At 46.9% G+C, this 19369-nt stretch overlaps 1 protein-coding gene across 2 annotated transcripts in view; it reads left to right on the forward strand.

The window, feature by feature from the left end:
* Positions 1–17273, forward strand: part of Cnnm4 (cyclin and CBS domain divalent metal cation transport mediator 4) — a 44959-nt gene extending 27686 nt beyond the window's left edge. The window contains exons 2-7 of one of the 2 annotated variants that reach the window (XM_090336429.1): positions 4525–4668; positions 5465–5599; positions 7112–7281; positions 7434–7530; positions 14085–14269; positions 14775–17273. In XM_090336429.1, coding sequence (XP_090192555.1) covers positions 4525–4668; positions 5465–5599; positions 7112–7281; positions 7434–7530; positions 14085–14269; positions 14775–14972 — 929 coding nt within the window. In that variant the 3' untranslated portion in view covers positions 14973–17273. Of the gene's footprint in view, positions 1–4524; positions 4669–5464; positions 5600–5939; positions 6536–7111; positions 7282–7433; positions 7531–14084; positions 14270–14774 lie in introns of those variants that run through there. The other variant, XM_090336430.1, reaches the window with a different exon arrangement.
* Positions 17274–19369: the final 2096 nt, after the last annotated feature.

Raw genomic sequence — 19369 nt, forward strand, 5'->3', positions numbered from 1 at the left:
CTAAACAGGCCAGGGAAAAGGTTGTAGCCTCTGAGGCCAGGAACTATGGAGCGCTATGTCTGGTTGGGAAAGGGAGGAGGAAGTGAGTACTTTTCCCTTATCAGTTCATCTGAGACCTTGATTTTAGCAGTCATTGGTGACCTTGGTCACTGGCTAATAAACTACCAAAAAAGCCAGAAGTGATGGTGGTAGCCGAAAAGCTAAGGGCCAGCCCATAGGCTCTGAGTTCAAGTCCCAGGACCAGCATCAAGAAAAAAGAAAAAAACGCAAACAGCTAAGGGGTCTATGGTTGGCCCAAAAGAGGGTGACTGAGTGGTCCCTTAGCTAGGAACCTTTGTGTGGGGTCTAGCTGTCAGCTAGAACACCACTCAGATCTCACCCCTTGAGGAGGGGTGAGGGAGTGAACTTGTACTTGCCTGTATACCTATGAGGTGCTTGTCACCGAGGTGATTGCCACTAGGGGGCACCCATGTGCAACCGTGAGTTCCACAATGGAGCCTCAGAGGAGGCAAGAGGCTCCTGTAACTACCTTGTTCCCTTCATCCACAGTTAGGTTTCTACTTACCACGTGCGTGTGTGCGTGTGTGTGTGTGTGTGTGTGTGTGTGTTGGGGCTGGGGCTGTTTTCTGATTTGGGGTTTGAATAAGATGCTATTCTTGTTAACAGGTACACTCCACTCACTGGAACAGGGCCCATGACAGCAGGGTTGGAGACAGGATCTGTGCTCAACTTTAGAGACTCTCTTTGTTCTCTTGATGTCTTAGGGGCTTTTGTTTGGTTGGTTTGGCTTGGGTTTTTTTGTTTGTGAGGCTAAAAATTGAACTCAGTGCCTGGAAACATGCTAGATAAGGTCTATATTACTGAGCTATATTTCCAGGTTTTTGTTGTTGATTGTGTGTGTGTGTGTGAGTGTGTGAGTATGTGTGCACGCACCAGTTCTGGGGCTTGAACTCAGAACCTGGGCTCTGTTTCTGAGCTTTGTTGCTTAAGGCTAGGGCTCTACCCCCTGAGCCACAGTTCCACTTCAGCTTTTCGGTGGTCCATAGGAACTTAAAGGTCTCACGGACTTTACTGCCTGGCTAGCTTTCAACTGTGATCTTCAGATAGAGTCTCCTGAGTAGCTAGGATAATAAGCATGAGCCACCAGTACCTATCTCTTTTTTCCTTTTTAGTTGATAAATTGTTATACCATCTATATAGAATATCTGCCTTTCAAATGTGATCCTGTGGCCATGTCCAGGAATTTCTAGGCCAGTTCAAGTCCGATGTCCCTTTATTCCTATGCTTGCCATGCGCTGTGTCTCCCAGCTTGTTCTTCTGCAATGGTGCCGGTCTACATTTCACCTGCCAAGCTCTACTACATTGACTTCAGCAGCCAGGGAGCCTGTCCAGGACTCAGCTGTGGCTGTTATTCTGGGTTGGAGCTGTTAAGGAGAAGGTCATGATGAACTCCTTTGGACTTTATAGGGTAAATTCCTAGGAGAGAAAGTTCTGTGTCTACTGTTTGGCGTGCTTCATTTTGAGGCATCCTTCACAAGTGGCCTTCTGAGACACTGTACCAGTTTACCTGTCTATCAAAAGCATTAAATCAACAACTGGGGACTAATAACTCACACTTGTAATCCTAGCTACTCTGGAGGCTGAGGTCTGAAGATGAAAGTCCAAAGCCAGCTTGGTCTCGAAAGATTGTGAGATTCTTATCTCCAATTAACCACTAAAAAGCTGCAAGTGGAACTATGGTTCAAGTGGTAGCGTCACCACCTTGAGTAAATAAGTTAAAGGACACTACCCAGGCCTTGACTTCAAAAACAAATGCAGAGCAAAATACCACCCCCCCCCAAAAAAAAAAAACTAGGTATCACCAACAGGTTTTTTTTTTTTTCTTTAATGGAAAAACAAGTTTGGAAGGTTTTAAAGTTGTCTTCTTAATTCTTGCCCTGGTTTGGTGACATAGTTTTATTTGGTTGCTCAGGCCCTCCCTGGAGATACTCTTTTTTATTTGTAGGTCATGGGGCTTGAACTCTGGGCTTGGGTGCTGTCCCTGAGCTCTTCTGCTCAAGGCTACCGTCCTACCCCTAGAGCCACAGCCCCACTTCCCCTTTTCTAGAGATTAATTGGAGGTAAGAATCTCCTGGTCTTTAGTGCTCCGACTGGCTTTGAATTGGGATCCTCAGATCACAGCTCCTGAGTAGCTAGGATTACAAACGAGAGTCACCGCACCCACCGCGCCCGGCTTAATTTTACTTTCTTTAGAGACCTCATGTCCTTTCTGTTGGGAGTTGAGTGCAGGGTCAGGCTGGCTCATGAATCCGCATCACTGAGTAAGATAACCACACAAAGAAATGAGCTGTTGTATGACATCATGCCTATGAACCTTGAGCTATATCATCGGTATTGTGAATCACTTTCTGCTGAGACTTGATTACCATTGGGTACGAATGTGTTATTGCTTTACCACTCTCTGCTAAGACCTATAGTGAGCATAAACACATGGACCTCCCCCGCCCTGCCCACCTTTGTGCTGATAGGCTCCTGCACCCTATACTAGCTGAATGTATTTCCTCAATCAACGAGTTCCTGCCTTGGCGGGTCTCTCTGATGTGTCCCATTGTCCTCCAGCGAGGGAGGGCTGGGTGTGGGTGGTCAGTTCCCCCTCTCCTTTCTCAGCTTGTCCTGATTGAGGCGTGCTGGGTGCGGGTGGTCAGTTCCCCCTCTCCTTTCTAGGCTTGTCCTGATTGAGGCGTGTTCTCTCTATCCCTCCTGTGGGTTGGGAGGGACCGAGGACTAAAACCCTGGACACTCAGACTGGCTTTGAATTGGGATCCTCAGATCTCAGCCTCCTGAGTAGCTAGGATTACAAACGAGAGCCACTGCACCCACCACGCCCGGCTTAATTTTACTTCTTTAGAGACCTCATGTCCTTTCTGTTTTCCAAAGAGATCCTTAGGAATTCTGAAGAGTCCCATAGGTAGAGGGATTTTCTGTGACCTGAAAGATCTCCTGAAAGTATCTTGAATTTAGTTTAGCTTTACAGTGAGGCCTCCAATATTAGCTTAGAAAGAGACCCAGATTTTATCTTCACCACCCCTATGGCTTTTTCCTTAGTGTGTTCTGAACTTGTATGACTTTTTATTTTATTTATTTATTTATTGCCAGTCCTGGGCTTGAGCTTAAGGCCTGAGCACTGTCCTTGGACTTTCTCAAGGCCAGAGCTCTACCACTTGAACCTTAGTACCACTTCTGGCTTTTTTCTATGTATATGGCTCCAAGGAATTGAACCTGGATCTTCGTGCATGCTAGGCAAGCATTCTACCACTAGGCCAAACTTCGCCCCTCCCCCAACCCTGCTTGGTATGGGCAAGCAGCTGTCTTCCTGTCTAGAGTGTGGGCTAAGGCCTTCTTTTCCCCTTTTGTTGTTTGCTGGTGATGGGGGCAGAAGAGAAAAGTGGGTACCCCAAAAGAGAGCCTGGAAGCTTCAACGGAGGGATCTTCCCCACCCCCACCTCCTAATTTTTCCTGGCTTGCTCCAGGTTGAGGGGGAGGCCTCTTTTCTAATTACAGGCTCTGCCCAGCCTAATTACAGTGGACTAATTTGTTAATGGCTTTGGGAACTGAGAACCTTCCCTTTGGGAAGAGTGGCAGCCCCTGGATCCAGGCAGGAGAGTTTGCCAGAGAGCAGAGAGTAAGAACTAAACATAAAGCCCTGTGGGGGTGGACGGGGTCAGACCCTCTGCCCAGCTGCCCTTTTGTAGTGTGTCTGTCTGTCCTCTGAGAGTTCCAGGAGCCTAGGCAGGACCTTGTTGCTTTTATCTTCTTTGAACAAGGGGTCCTTGCTAGCTGCCAGAGATCATACCTGCCATCCTAACTAGCAAGAAGGTTAAAATTTAGCTAGGCACCGTGGCTCATGCCTGTAATCCTAGCTGTTCAAGAGGCTGAGATCTGAGGATCATAGTTCAAAGCCAGCCCGGGCTCTAAAGACTGGGAGACTCTTATCTCCAGTTTATCACTAGAAAATGGGAAGTAGGGTTGTGGCTCAGGGGTAGGTTAGTAGCTTTGAGCTGAAGTGCTCAGAGACAGTGTCCAGACCAAGTTCAATCCCCATAACCGCCTCGTTTCCCCCCCCAAACCAAAATTTAAAAAAAGAAAAGAAAGTTGAAACTTGAGGATCACAGTTGAAAACCAGCTCAGACACAGAAAGTTTGTGAGACTCTTACCATTAATTAACCACCAAAAAGCCAGAAGTGGAGTTGTGGCTTCAGTGGTAGAATACCAGCCTTGAGCAAACAAGTTAAAGGGACAGTACCCAGGCCTTGAGTTCAAGTCCAGAATCAGCTGAGTGAAATACCTTTAAAAATACTTCCTTTGCCTAAAAGTGGCACCCATTCAGTGGAGACATCAGAAAATTCAGGAGAAAACTTGCCATGACCGCACCACAGTGACCCCATTACCCTAAGTATATAGACTTGGAGGTGAAGAGAGTTTCATACTTGTGTTTGTATCTGACTCAGTACCCTTTCCCCCCAGGGAAGTCCCACCTGGCCATCGTGCAGAAGGTGAACAATGAGGGTGAGGGCGACCCCTTCTACGAGGTGCTGGGCCTGGTCACCCTGGAGGACGTCATCGAGGAGATCATCAAGTCTGAGATCCTGGACGAGTCGGACATGTACAGTGAGTTTGGCCCTCTCCACAAGCCCAGAATCCATTCCCAGCTCAGATCTGGATGCTTGTGTCCCTAGATGGGAAGGCCACAGTGCAGGGGAAAGGAGGCCCTGGCACCTTGAGCAAGGCCCAGTCCTAGATGCCCAGTAGTGGCTGCCAGGAGCAGGGAGTTTGATGTGGAATGCAGTGAGAGCAAGCTGTCTTTACCCCTCCTGAATGGAGTCTGCTGCTCCTGTCTGGGATAAAACATGGAAGTTGGCCTGGCACAAGTGGCAAATGCCTATAATCCTAGCTACTCAAGAGGCTGACCGTCTGAGGATCATAGTTCAAAGCCAGCCAGAGCAGAAAACTCTGAGGCTCTTATCTCCAGTTAACTACCCAAAAAATAAAGAAAGAAAGAGAAAAGAAAAGAAAAGCAGAAGTGGAAAGTGATAGAGTAGTCGGGCAAAAAAACCCAAACTGGGCTGGGAGTTTGGCCTAGTGGTTAAAGTGCTTGCCTAGCATGCATGAAGACCCGGGTTCGATTCCTTGGTACCACATATATAGAAAAAGCCGGAAGTGGTGCTGAGGCTCAAGTGGTAGAGCTCTAGCCTTGAGAAAGTCCAAGGACAGTGCTCAGGCCCTGAGCTCAAGCCCAGGACTGGCAAAACAAAACAAAACAAAAAACCCAAACCCTCAGCAACAGCATTCAAGACCCAGGAGCAGTGCTCACTTGCGCACGCGCACCCCCCCCCCCATAGGGCTGGAGAGCAGGTCCCCCAGTCCTCGGGTTACTGTTCTTAGTTCCAGGTCCTTTCTCTTGCAGCTGACAACCGAAGCCGGAAACGAGTGACTGAGAAGAACAAACGGGACTTCTCGGCCTTCAAGGATACTGACAGTGAACTCAAAGTAAAAATTTCACCGCAACTCCTTCTGGCTGCTCATCGCTTCCTGGCCTCAGGTAAGAATGTATGGAGGACCGTTTATTGTTGGTGGAAACACAGTCACAGAGGGAAGAATCCTGTTCCTCTGGCCCTGGGAAGGTGATGCAACAAGTGCAGGGACCTATAGCCAGGCATCCCTCCCTCCCTTCCTCCCTTCCTTTGTCCCTCCCTGGGACAATCCCTGCAGGTCTTTGCTATGAGTAGCTCATCCTTCAGACTTCTAGGAAGTGTGTAGAAAATAAGCATTGGGAGCTGGGTGCCTGTAATCCTAGCTATTCAGGAAGCTGAGATCTGAGATCACAATTCAAAACCAGCCCAGGCAAGAAAGTCCAGAGACTCTTATCTCTAATGAACTAGCAAAAAGCTGCAAGTGGAGCTGTGGCTCAAGTGTGAGGGTATCAGCCTGGAGTGATAAAGCTAAGGGACATTATCTAGGCCTACAGTTCAAGCCCCAGGATGGACACCAAAAATTAAAAAAAGAAAATAAGAAAGAAAGAAAGAAAGAAAGAAAGAAAGAAAGAAAGAAAGAAAAGAAGCAGTGGGAAAGGCTGAGGAGGTATCGCAGGCCTATCAGGTTTGGGGAAGAAGTATGGAAAAGGGACCCTTCCACTGACCATGTGCCTCCAGAGTGCAGCACAGCACTTACCCCTAACCCAGCTCACCTGCCTTGAAAGCCTGCATTCAACACTGTTCTCATCTCCCCCAATCTCCATGCGTGCGCTGGTTCCACAAGATTTCTCTGAAGACCAGACACATTTCTTTCTTCTTGACCCTGATCTACAGATCCCTTTAGGACTTGGTAAAAAATAAACAAACAAAAGAAAAACCTGCCTTCTTACCTGTCTTTCAAAATCCAGCTTCTTTCCCAATTCTCACTGAAGGTATACTGATTCCAGCTGTGAGGTGAGTAAGGCTAATGGTAATTACAGGAACATTTATGAAGTGCTGTGTACATGATCAACATACATCTTTTTTTTTTTTTTTTGCCAGTCCTGGGCTTAAGCTCAGTACCACTGTCCTTGGATCTTTCTCAAGGCTAGAACTCTACCACTTGAGCCTCAGTACCACTTCCGGCCTTTTATAAGTATGTGGTACCAAGGAATCGAACCCGGGTCTTCGTGCATACTAGGCAAGCACTCTATCACTAAGCCAAACTCCCAGCCCCTCAACATATATCTTTAGCTGCTCTGTATGTATTATCCCAGTGGAACACGGAAACCACCTGTGGGGTTTTTAATCCCTACCTTACAGATGAGAAATTCAAGATGCAGGTTTAGTAATTTACTCATGGGCATTGGCTATTAGCACAGAATCTATCCTTTGGGTCTGTGTAGGCAGACAGACTTGGGCTAAGCAGTCAGAAGCCAAGTGCCTGTAGCCTTTCTCAGGGAGATGGAAACCAAAGGGACAGCCTGTCAGGGAGGGAGCTGTCATAGCCAGAAGTGGCTGTGACTCTGCTTCCAGAGCACCAGGCCTGGGACCTGTGTGAAGTCTCCTCTCTCTTTCTCTCTCTCTCTTTCTATCTCTAGAGGTGTCCCAGTTTAGCCCCTCTTTGATATCGGAGAAAATCCTTCTGCGACTGCTGAAGTACCCAGATGTCATTCAGGAACTCAAGTTTGATGAGCGTAACAAGTACTGCTCGGGCCATTATCTGTACACACGGAACAAGCCAGCTGACTACTTCATTCTCATCCTCCAGGTGAGTGCTCCCAGCCCTGGGCCAAGGTAGCTGTCTTCCTACTCCCTGCCATGGAACCTTTTTTGCCCCCATTGCTCCCCCCAAAAGACAGTACAGAGCTCTGCAGCTCTTTCTCACTCTGTGGTTGTAACCTTGACCCCATGTTCTTGCAGGGTAAGGTGGAGGTGGAGGCAGGGAAGGAAAACATGAAGTTTGAGACTGGCGCCTTCTCATACTACGGGACCATGGCCCTGTCCTCAGTCCCCACTGGTGAGTTGTTGGGCCGAGTTTGTGCAGTCTTCAAATGTGCATGTGGAAATTGAGAGGAGATCCAGATGACTCAAGGGAGAGGGCAGCCATGCAGGCCCCTGAGTTGATTAGCCTAGAGGAGTAGAGTATTTTCTCTCTTTGGAAGCCCAAAGGGAAAAGAGAAGGGATGTGTCCTGAGTGTGACCAACCTGCTGAGAGAAAAGACTGTGCAGATGTAGGACCTCAGGAAGCGCACACCGTTGCTGGTATTTAGCTGTCGCAAAAACTGGGAAGGGGGTCTGGGAGTTTGGCCTAGTGGTAGAGTGCATGCCTAGCATACATGAAGACCGGGGTTTGATTCCTTGGTACCACATACACAGAAAAAGCTGAAAGTGGTGCTGTGGCTTAACTGATAGAGCCCTAGTCTTGAGAAAGCCCAAGGACAGTGCTTAGGCCCTGAGTTCAAGCCCCAGGACTGGCAAAAACAAAACAAAACAGAACTGGGAAGGTCTTTGGCTTTTGAGGAGTCTTGTGATGAGATTAGAAAGGAGCAGCAGGGGACCTTCGAGACCTTGAGACACTGCTGACCTTTCAAGTGGAGGCAGTGGAAGGGCTGGGGTACAGGATTTATGTGTTCAAAGTGCCCAGGTTAAGAGCCAGGCCAGGGCCTATTTGCCTGGATTGATTACCAATGGTTTTGGCTTCAGCCACTGTTTTGGGGTTTTTTTTGGTCAGGGTTTGTTCAGACAGACTTACAGAGCTTTGCGGGAAGCCCACAGAGGACTCACCTCCCATGACAGTAATCTTTGGCCAAATTTGCACAGACATTCCCTGTTTGAGAGGCTGTGTCATGGTGAGGAGGCTGGGTACTGCAGGCTAAGCTTGTCCTGCTCAGCTCCAGTGTGAGCCTCTGGCCTGGGAGGGGCCCTAGATTCCTGCTGGATGGAAAATGAAAGCCCTCTTTAGTATCTTGGACAGGCTGTGATACCTGGAGATCCCCTGTGGTGCCTATGAATTGACCAAAAAAATAAAAAATAAATAAGTGTCAGAGGTCAGGCACCCGTGAATAGCTCATCTACTGTATTGTCTCCACTGCCCATGAGGAGCTAGTGGGACTTGAACTCTGGGCCTGGGCATTGGCCCTGAGCTCTTCAGCTCAAGGCTACTGCCCTACCCCTTGAGCCACATTGCCACTTCCAGTTTTCTAGTGGTTAATTGGAGATAAGAGTCTCACGAACTTTAGTGCTCTGCTGGCTGTAAACATTGATCCTGAGATCTCAGCCTCCTGAGTAGCTAGGATTACAGGCGTGAGCCACAGGCTAGAGTTCTACCACTTGAACCACAGCACCATTTCTGGCTTTTTCTATGTATTTGGTACCCAGGAATTGAACCCGGGTCTTCTCTTCATGCATGCTAGGCAAGCCCTCTACCACTAGGCCAAACTCCCAGCCATACAGGTCTGACTTCTGTGCTGCCACAGAGGACTGTCAGAATTCTGGGCTCTGTCCTTCCTATAAATCCTCAGATTTTGCTTGGAGTAGCAGGAAGAATTCTGGGTATTTTTTTTGTTTGTTTGTTTGTTTTGTTGATCATGGGACTTGAACTCTGGGCCTAGGCGCACTAGCTCAAGGCTAGTGCTCTGCCACTTGAGCTGTAGCACCACTTCCAGTTTTCTGATAGTTATTAGAGATAAGAGTTTCATGGACCTTCGTGCCCACCCTGGCTTTGAACCAGGATCCTCAGATCTCAGCCTACTGAGTAGCTAGGATTACGGGTGTGAACCACCAGTGCCAGGTGACTCTGGGCATTCTGTCCTCTTGGTCTGCCCTTTGTCAGGTCTATTGCCATCCTGTTCCAATGGCTCTGGGTCCTGCCTCCTAACCCTACCCAGGTCACTGACCTCCTCCTCTTTGCTTTAGCGCCCTCTACCCAGGTGGGGTGTCCACCTGGCAAAAGAAACTCTCTACTCTCCTGGCTCTCAGGTAATGTGGCATGCTGGAAAGGTGAACACTGCCACCTATTGCCCAAGTCGTGCACTGCAGCAGCATTAACCTAGCCCCACAAACACCTGGGAGATCTCACCTGGCACATTTAGGAGCCAGTCAGAAATTTGCTGTAATATTTTGCTTTGGAGAAGGGGGTCTCCCCAAAGATTCTTCAGTTCTTCAGAAAGCATACCCCACTCCCCCATATAAAAATCAACACACATACACATACATGCATTCAAATGATAGGCTGAGTGCTAGCCGTTCCAGGCTGCTCTCAAGCCTTGGCAAGAGAACACGACTTTCCACACGCCTGTCTCACTTTCCAGTCAGAGGCTCTGGTCTACCTGGCTGCCTGCCAAACAAGGCCACAGTACAGCAGGTGAGGGAGCGTCCCCAAAGTCAGGCTACCCTGGGAATCCTACCTATGTAGTTCCTAACTAAATCCTACCTAAATCTTTGCTGTGTTAGCCTCTTCACATGGGATGTGGGAGCAGTCCTATATGCATTTCCTAGAGCTGTCAGGCAGTAAGTGAGAGAAGTGATTTTTCTGAATTGCAACTAAAATAGGGCCTCCCGTCAGGAAGTATGTAGGTCCTCTGGTACCTATCTCAAGAGTCGTGGCGACCGCACTGGCCAGGTACATAGGGTTCCTAGGTTTTAGGACTGGATGCACTAACGTAGTGGTAGTGTGGATGGAACCCAGGGCCTTATGTTGCTAGGCAGTTGCTCTACCACTGTGTCTTACCCTCAGCCTTTTAGTTCTTTTAAATGTTTTTTTTTTTTTGCAGTTTTTTTTTTCTTTTCTTTCTTTTTTTTGGGGGGGGATGCTGGTTTTAGGGCTTGAACCTCAGGGCCTGGGCACTGTCCTGAAAGTTCTTTTTCTTTCTTTCCTTTCCTTTCTTTCTTTCTTTCTTTCTTTCTTTCTTTCTTTCCTTCCTTCCTTCCTTCCTTCCTTCCTTCCTTCCTTCCTTCCTTCCTTCCTCTCTCTCTCTCTCTCTCTCTCTCTCTCTCTCTCTCTCTCTCTCTCTCTCTCTCTTTCTTTCTTTCTTGGCGGGTCATAGGGCTTGAACTTGGCCTAGGCGCTTTCCCTAAGCTCTTCAGCCCAAGGCTACTGCCCTACCCTTGAGCCAAGCCCCATTTCCTGTTTTCTAGAGGTTAATTGGAGATAAAGAGTCTCAGGTCTTTTTGTGCCTGGGCTGGCTTTGAACCTTGATCCTCAGATCTCTGTCTCCTGAGTAGCTCGGATTCCAGGCATGAGCCACTGCCCCCAGCCTGAAACTTCTTTTGCTCAAGGCTAACACTCTACCACCTGAGCCACAGCAGAGTCTCATGGAGTAATAGCAGAGTCTTTCCTGGCTTCAGACTGTGATCCTCAAATCTCAGCCTCCTGAGTAGCTAGGATTATAGGTGTGAGCCACCACACCTAGCAAGTTTCTTTTTGCTTTTCTCAATGCTTCTGACCATAACATGCTATTTGGACACTCTTCAAATAATGGAAAGGTAGATTAGAAGAAGTTACTCATTGTGCTTTTCAGCTCTCACTGATGTGACCTTGAGCCTGCTCTTATTCCATGGATGGTTTCAAGGCTTGAATCCTGGTACTTTTACCTAATTTGATCACAGAGGTGATTTCCCATAGAACCCTCTTCTCATCAAGAGCCAGTAAGGGTGCCTTTATTTCTTAATTCTCTGTATATTTTTGGTGGTTGTCTTTATTATAAGTAACATAATTATATTAAAAAACTGTGCCAAAAGCTTTTTTTCCATATATTTAAGATCATGTCTGTATTACTAATTTTAAAAATATACTGGTTTCTAGAAGTTAATTGGAGATAAGAGTCTCAGATCCTTTTGTACCCGGGCTGGCTTTGAACCTTGATCCTCAGATCTCAGCCTCCTGAGTAGCTGCATGTTTTTTGTTTATTTGTTTGTTTGTTTTTTTGTTTTTTTTTATTGTAATTAGTAAAAGGGTTACATGATATTTGCCAGATAGAAGGTGCATTAATTCACGTACATTGATACCCTTTCACATGTCTTGGTACCCATTTCCCTCCCCCCCCACACCCCCCACCCATCTTGGTTTTTCCCCCTTCCCTATCAAATTTCAAATATCCAAATACAAATAAATTCAATATATCAGATAACAGTGTGAGATACTATAACAATATGAGATCTCAGCCTCCTGAGTAGCTGCATGTTTTCTTTTAACTGAAAAAGTAATGCAAAATCAGAAAAAAAAAGTCTTTAGAAAATAAAGATTTTCATCTCAGTATGATTTCATACTGAGAGACAAATTTTGATTTTTTTTCCTTCTAGAACTTAAATGATCTCTAATTTGTCATTTATTTATTTACTTATTTAATTTTGCCAGTCATGGGGCTTGAACTCAAGGCCTAGGCAGTGTCCTTAGGCTTTCTCAAGGCTAATACTCTACCACTAGAGCCCCAGCACCACTTCCAGCTTTTTTCTGTGTATGTAGTACCCAGGAATTGAACCCAGGGCTTCATGCATGCTAAGCAAGCACTCTAGCACTAGGCCAAACTCCCAGCCCCTAATTTGTTACTTTAAAATGCAATTCCTGCTGGGCACGCACAGCCCTGGTGGCTCACACCTGTAATCCTAGTTACTCAGGAGGCTGAGATCTGAGGATCAAGGTTCAAAGCCAGCCCAGGCACAAAAAGACCTGAGACTCTTATTTCCAATTAACCTCTAGAAAAATGGGAAGTAGGGCTTGGCTCAAGGGTAGGGTGGTAGTCTTGAGCTGTAGAGCTCAGGGACAGCACCCAGGCCAAGTTCAAGCCCCATGACCCATAAAAAAATAATAATAAATAAAAATAAAATGCAATTCCTGGGGCCACTTAGCAGGAGGGTGTTTGTATAGCATGATTGAAACTCTGGTTTCAGTTTCTAGTAGTGAAGAATAAAAAAAAGAAAAAAATCAAAGAAGCAAATTCAGTTCCTGTTTCTGGGTTGCTAATAAGCATCAACTAAAATGCATTTTATTATTCAAGTAATGAATGAAATATCGTTTAACACCCCCAGTATTTCTGGTGGTGCTACTTAAAGTTAGCAATTTATACATGATCCTCTGTTTCCTGTTCCTAGATGAGATTCTACTACCCAGTCATAGAATAGATAGTCAGACTCTATTTTCCTACTTTTACAAGTGCAAATCACAGAGTATTACTTAATTTGGCCTCGCTTGGATGAAGCTTGTCTTCAGTTGAGCATGCTTGCTATCTCCACTGGGATGGGGATAAGATAGTTAGTAACTTTAGTAGTTAATTAATCAGCTCAGTCCACTTCCTGTTTGTGTAAGCAAACTTGCACACTTCACAATTAACGTTTTTGGCTGGCCATGGTGGCTCATGCCTGTAATCCTAGCTACTCAGGAGGCTGAGATCTGAGGATCACAGTTCAAAGCCAGCCCGGGTAGGGTGGTAGCCTTGAGCTGAAAAGCTCAGGGACAATGCCCAGGCCCAGAGTCCAAGCCCCACAACTGACAAAAAACAAAAACAAAAAACATTTCATTGTTCTGTAAGGATTCTCAAAACTGAGCACTAAAGATGTGCAAAAACTTTGTGCAAGTTCCTCCTGTCCTTCTCTGTCCTTCAGGCTCGAGCCATTGCCTTTTCCTACGTAGGAAGGCTTCACTGTCTGTGACACTGCTTGTTGTCAGGCTGGCTGGGGGGTGAGACAGAAGTGGATAGCACCAAGTTCCACACTGAGCTGGTCACATGCAGAACGCACCTTTGACCCTCCTGGACATTGTAGGACGTGACAGCATTACCTTGGGGTTGGGGACATGTATTCATCATGAAAGAGTGCAAACTGTGTGTTCGTTTGTGTCAGTACTGGGGCTTGATCTTAGGGTGTTAAGCTCTTAGTGACTGGTCCTCTACTGCTTGAACCATGCCTCTACTTCCTGGCTTTTGGCTGCTAAATTGGAGTTAAGAGTCTTTCAGATTTGTCTGCTCAGGCTGGCTTTGAACTGCTATCCTTAGATCTCAGCCTCTTGAGTGGTGGGATTATAGTGTGGACCACCATCCTCGGCCTGTATGCTCTTCCTTTTATTTTTAATTTTTGTTTTTATTATTATTCCAGTCTTGGAGCTTGAACTCTGGGCCTGAGCATCGTCCCTGAGCTTCTTTTTGCTCAAGGCTAGTACCCTACCACTTGAGTCACAGTGCCACTTCTGGCTTTTTCTATTTATGTGGTACAGAGGAATTGAATCTATCACTAAGCCACATTCCCAGCCCTGTTCTTCCTATTAATAGCTTTTGTTTAAAGGTATATGGCTTATGTCACTTGACATAAGCTGTCATTGTGACAGGGATAGCAGTCATAAACTTTGTGTCTTGAGTTTTATTCTCTGGTTGGTTGGCTTTAATAGACATTAATATTTGTTGCATGACACTTTTTCTAAACACTAACTCTTTGGCTTTGAGGAGGTCAAACCTTGTGTAGTTAGAACTTCAGCATATTTCTCCTTGTCCCCAAGATCACTGGGTGGGGCAGGCCCTCAGACAATAGGTAGAGCAGCTGTCAGTATCTCGCTCAGCCTAATGGCCTGTGCTCTCCCCACAGACCGATCCCCATCTCACCCTGTCCCTCTCAGTCGCTCGGCCTCCCTCAGTTACCCAGATCACAACGTAGATGTATCATCTTCTGGCACCCTGGCCAGCAGCTGTAACCAGTTTGGCAGCTGCAGCCTGGGCCAGTACACATCAGACTTCAGTGTCCGGGCACTTATGGACCTGCAGTACATTAAGGTAAGCGTCTCTCCCGGCCCTCCTGCCTGCTACAGGAGCCAGCACTGCCTTTCTTCATTCACCAAACCAGCGTGGAAGGCCAGACATGTTTCCTTCCTGTCCTTGCCCTTGTGCGTGTGTGCGCAAGTGCGCGTGCGCCTGTGCGTGTCTGTGTGTGTGCATGCACTTGTTCTGGGGCTTAAACCCAAGGCCCTAAGCTTTTTTGTTCAAGGCTAACACTCTACCACTTAAGCCACAGCTCCATACCCAACTTTTTGGAAAGATCAAAGTCTCACGGACTTTTATACTCAGGCTGACTTTGAACAGCAATTCTCAGATCTCAGCCTCCTGAGTTATTAGGATTAAAGGCCTGAGCCACCAGGGCCAAGCCTTGCCCAGTGTTCTTTGTGAGTTCTAGCCACCCCTTCTGCTCAGGTCCTGTGGTGTGGCTTCAGTCTGGCCTTGGGACCTGCCTCCCAGGCTCTGCCCTGCAATCTCACCCTCTTCTCTCATCCTCCTTTCTCAGATCACTCGGCAGCAGTACCAGAATGGGCTGCTGGCCTCGCGCATGGAGAGCAGTCCCCAGTTTCCATTGGATGGCTCTACCTCCTGTGCAGAGAACTTTTCTGAGAAGTCCCAGCTGTCGGTGGTGGATGAGACTACAACTCTTCTCAATGAACGCAACAACTTGCTACACAGAGCCTCCCAAGAGAGTGCTATCTGACAGGAGGGCCTGGGGGTCCCCCGCCCACCCTGCGGGGGCCTCCCTGGTGGGCCCACATGAAGACAGGGAGCCTGTTAGGCCAGAAGGGGTGCAGGGAGATAGATAACCTGCATAACTGAGCAGCCAGACAGTTCTTCCTATGGGGACCTGGCTGCTGGTGGGGACCTCTGAACAGCACTGAGGTGGAGGCTGCCCCGCCCTGGTCCAGTGAAGTCGTAGGCCAGCTATGTGAGCAAAGGCTGTTTTTTTACTGAGAGAATTTCTAAGCTAGGCTCATGCTCCTCTTTTTAAAATATCATTTTGGGAAGGGAAGACAGGGTTAAGGAATTTTATATTTAAAAAAAAATTTTTTTTCAAAAAAAGACTTTAAAAGAAGGAGGGTTCCTCGCCCTGGGAAGCAAGAGCCATACTCTGCTCTGACTCGAGCTTCTAGTTCGTATTCTTGACTCTGGGAACCATGCTCTGCTACCACCGTGGAGGCCCAGAGACCATAAGGGAAGGGATTGGCTCTTCTTAGGAAGCAAAGAACCAGATGGCATTGAGATCAGCTGCCCGGACATGTGCACCAAGGCTTGTCTGAAGTGGCTGAAGCTGCGAGCAGCTGGGTAACTGTGATCAGGGACATGAAAACCCCAGGGACAGAGGGGAGCACGTCCACTGCTGTCAACTGCTGGATCTAGAAATCTCCCAGAACTCTGTTGATGGCTCTCCTGGTGAGTCAAGGCTCGACTGAGGACCCTCCTCTCCCGTGTATTCCTTCCGACACCCCCACACCCCAGGAAGGGGCTCTCTCAAGTGCTAGGCAGGGTGTTTGGCTTTATGTTTGCTTACTTGCTTCTCAGGCCCTGCCCTCACTTTTACCAAAGGTTCCCCCTTGATAGGGAGGGTATCGGCACCAGAGGTGACTTGTGTGCCGTCCTCCTTTCAGTACCAGGAGAGACTCTGGTCAAAGACATGTCTGTGTTGTTAACAGTTACCACCACCCATACCTTTCCACAAGGAGGTCAGGGTCCTTTGGCCTAGGAAGCCCTCTTCCCAGACTCCTTATTTCTCATCTCTCTGGGGAATGGAGACAGGGGCTGGTTTGTCATGCCCTCTTCTCAGAGGCTGGCTGAGGCTCTCTTGATCTTATTCGTCCACTTAAGGAAAGCTGGGAAATATGGGATCTCCTTAAAGGCACAGCCGTCCCTGGTTTCCTGTGCTAGTGAGAGGGCTCAGGCTGGCCTGGCTGCACCTGGTGGTACTGACAGCCCACCCCCGCGTGAAATCCTGCCTCAGCCCTCTTCCCTGGGTGGAATCAGGCTGTGCTACAGAGTTCTAGGCTTTTACTGTGAGGAGGCTGGGGCTGTCCATCTTGTTAAGCAGAATAGAAGCTGGGGTGTGGTGGACGAGATGCTGCAGGCTTTCTGCCTGAGTGGTTTTCATTTGCTCCTTTCCTCAGCCAATGGCATTGTCCTGTTGCCCAAGTTGTCTGTTCTCCAGGTACCCAGTGAATCCTAACTCCTAGGACCAGGGTGTGTCTTACACCGAGTACAGCCCTGGCTCGTCTGAGGTGGTCCCCAGCACAGACTCCCAGAGGCTTGGAAGAAAAGGCTTTTCTGATAGGTTGTCAACCATAAGGAGAAAATTCACCTGACTTTTGACACTTCCCCAACACACATAGGAAACTCTTAGTTTTCTACAAGAGCAGCTTCTTCCTGAGTCTCCAAAGGAGCTGGCCCAGCTGTGTACCTGACAGTGCCAGGTGGAGCAGAACACCTTGGCTGAGCCATGGGAGTAGGTGTAAAGCAAAAGGAGCAGGTGCACACACTTCTGCAGCTACCTCTTTGCACATGGTCACTACCAACTGACAGTCCCTGCCCCCTCCCCCGCCTCGCCCCATGTACAATCACTTCTTGCAGAGGGTCATAATTATTTCCAAATATTACCGGTCCGATGACTTCCTCATCCCAGTGCAATTTTTTCACTTCCTATTCCAACCTCTGGTTCCTGGGCTGAGCCATACCCTGGCACTGACATATTCTTCACGTCTCCTAAGTGAGACTGAGCAATTGGCATCCAAATGGGTAGGCAAGTCACAGCCACCATAGCAAATAACTCCTATTTATTTTGCATAAAATTTTAATTTGTATATTTTTGTGATTTATTTTGGCATTGTTATGAGTTTGACTCTCGGGGAGTTTTGTTGTTATGACTCTTGTGTCTTTTGTCACAAAACAATGATAATATTTGCTGAACAATATATGGAATTTATTTTTGATTGGTAATAAAATGAAATATGTTTAAGTCTTGGTGAGTGTATAGCTCGCCTGTTTTGTTTCTGTCCATGTGTAACATCTGTGGTAGATAGAAGTGACTGCTATTTGTAATGCTAGGGGCAAGAAAGGTTTCTGGGACTCATTAGCTGTGAAATGCAAGGAGAATTATAATTTATAAAACATTTATAATCAAGGCTATTGTCACCGGAGTGGCAGCTGCTGGCAGACCATGTAAGACAAATATAAGTAACACAGCAGGAGTCCTATAAATTAGATGCCTTTGGGCTTCACCTGTGGATGCTTAAGGATGCAGAGCTAGAAAGAATAATTGCTTGTCTTTGCTCCTGAGTAGCTAGGATTAGAGGCATGAGCCACCCTCCCAGCACTTACTATTTCCTTTTGAGACACTTCTCCCAAGTCTTTGTGAGGTTCCTCCATTTAAATTTCTGTTCAAATGTATATCAGTGGTAAAGCTTTGCCTACCATTTGTGAAGCCCTAGGTTCAAGGGCTTCCGTAATCACCCTATCTAAATCTGAATCATCTCAATCTCTTGGTCTTCCTAGCTTGCTTTGTTTCTCTTGGATTTACTGCTGAAAATGTAAATGCAGATCTAAGTGTTTTCTGCTTTCTCACATTAGAATCTAAGTTCTTTGAGGGCAGGGAATTTATCTTATTTCCAGCACAGCCTTAGCATTAGAAAAGTACCTATATGGTGCAGGCACACAATGGAGGAATGAATGAAAAACATGGCTGGGAATATGGCTCAGTAGTAGAGTGCTTGCCTAGTATTCATGAAGCCCTGGCTTTGATTCCTTGGTACCACATAAACAGAAAAAGCCAGAAGTGGTGCTGTGGCTCAAGTGGTAGAGCACTATCCTTGAAAAAGCTCAAGGACATTGCTCAGGCCCCGAGTTCAAGCTCCAGGACTGGCAAAAAGAAAAAAAAAAAAAAAAAAAGAATGGCCCAGAGGTCAGGATCAGGTGGTTCATGCCTCTAACCTTAACTATTCAAAAAGCTGAGATTTGAGGACTGCAGTTCAAAGCCAGCCCAGGTAGGAAAGTCTGTGAGTTGCATCACCAATTAACCACCAAGAAGCTACAAATAGAATTGTGGCTCAAGTGGTAGAGCACTAGCCTTGAGCAAAGCAACACTGTGTTTGAACTCAAACCCTGAGTTCAAACAGCAGGACCAGCATCAAAAAAACAAACAAAAAAAGCCCAAGCAAACAACAACAACAACAAGCAACATGACACAGAGAAAGAAAACCTCCAGGGGGTCAAGTGTGACTAGCATGCATGAAGCCCTGGATTTGATTCCTCCATACCACATACACAGAAAATGGCAGAAGTGGCTCTGTGACTCAGGGAGCAGAGCACTAGCCTGAGCAAAATGTGTCCAAGGACATTGCCCAGGTCGGAGTTCAAGCCCCAAGACTGACAAAAAAAAGAAAGAAAGAAAGAAAGAAAGGGACCGGGAGTTTGGCCTAGTGGTTAAAGTGCTTGCCTAGCATGCATGGAGACCCGGGTTTGATTCCTCGGAACCACATACATAGAAAAAAGCTGGAAGTGGTGCTGAGGCTCCAGTGGTAGAGCTCTAGCCTTGAGAAAGTCCAAGGACAGTGCTCAGGCCCTGAGCTCAAGCCCAGGACTGGCAAAAAAAAAAAAAAAAAAAAAAAAAAGAAAGAAAGAAAGAAAACTTCCAAACCGAAAGCCACTGAACAACTTTGTCTCACCAGTTCTAGATTCTTTGTATCTTTGGGTATTGGTAGGTTAAATAATTAGCATTTTCTAAGCTTTTTGATTGTTCTTCTATCTAGAGTTCTTCCCTTAAAAATTTAGTTATGGGGCTGGAAGTTTTGCCTAGTGGTAGAGTGGTGCTTGCCTAGCATGCACGAAGACCTGGGTTCGATTCCTTGGCACCACATACATAGAAAAAAGCTGGAAGTGGTGCTATGGCTCAAGGGCAGAGTTCTAGCTTTGAGCAAAGTCCAAGGACAGTGCTCAGGCCCTGAGTTCAAGCCCCCCAGCTGGCAAAAAAATAATTTGTTATGGTTTTCAAAGTGCAATTGAGAGCATGGAAGAAGGTGACTTGCCAAAGTCAAGAGCTTGTGTTTCTAAATCCACAGGGATTCCTTTCCT

The sequence above is a fragment of the Megascapheus bottae genome, chromosome 7 (assembly GCF_031878675.1).
Source record: "Megascapheus bottae isolate mThoBot1 chromosome 7, mThoBot2.hap1, whole genome shotgun sequence".
Lineage (NCBI taxonomy): Eukaryota > Metazoa > Chordata > Mammalia > Rodentia > Geomyidae > Megascapheus > Megascapheus bottae.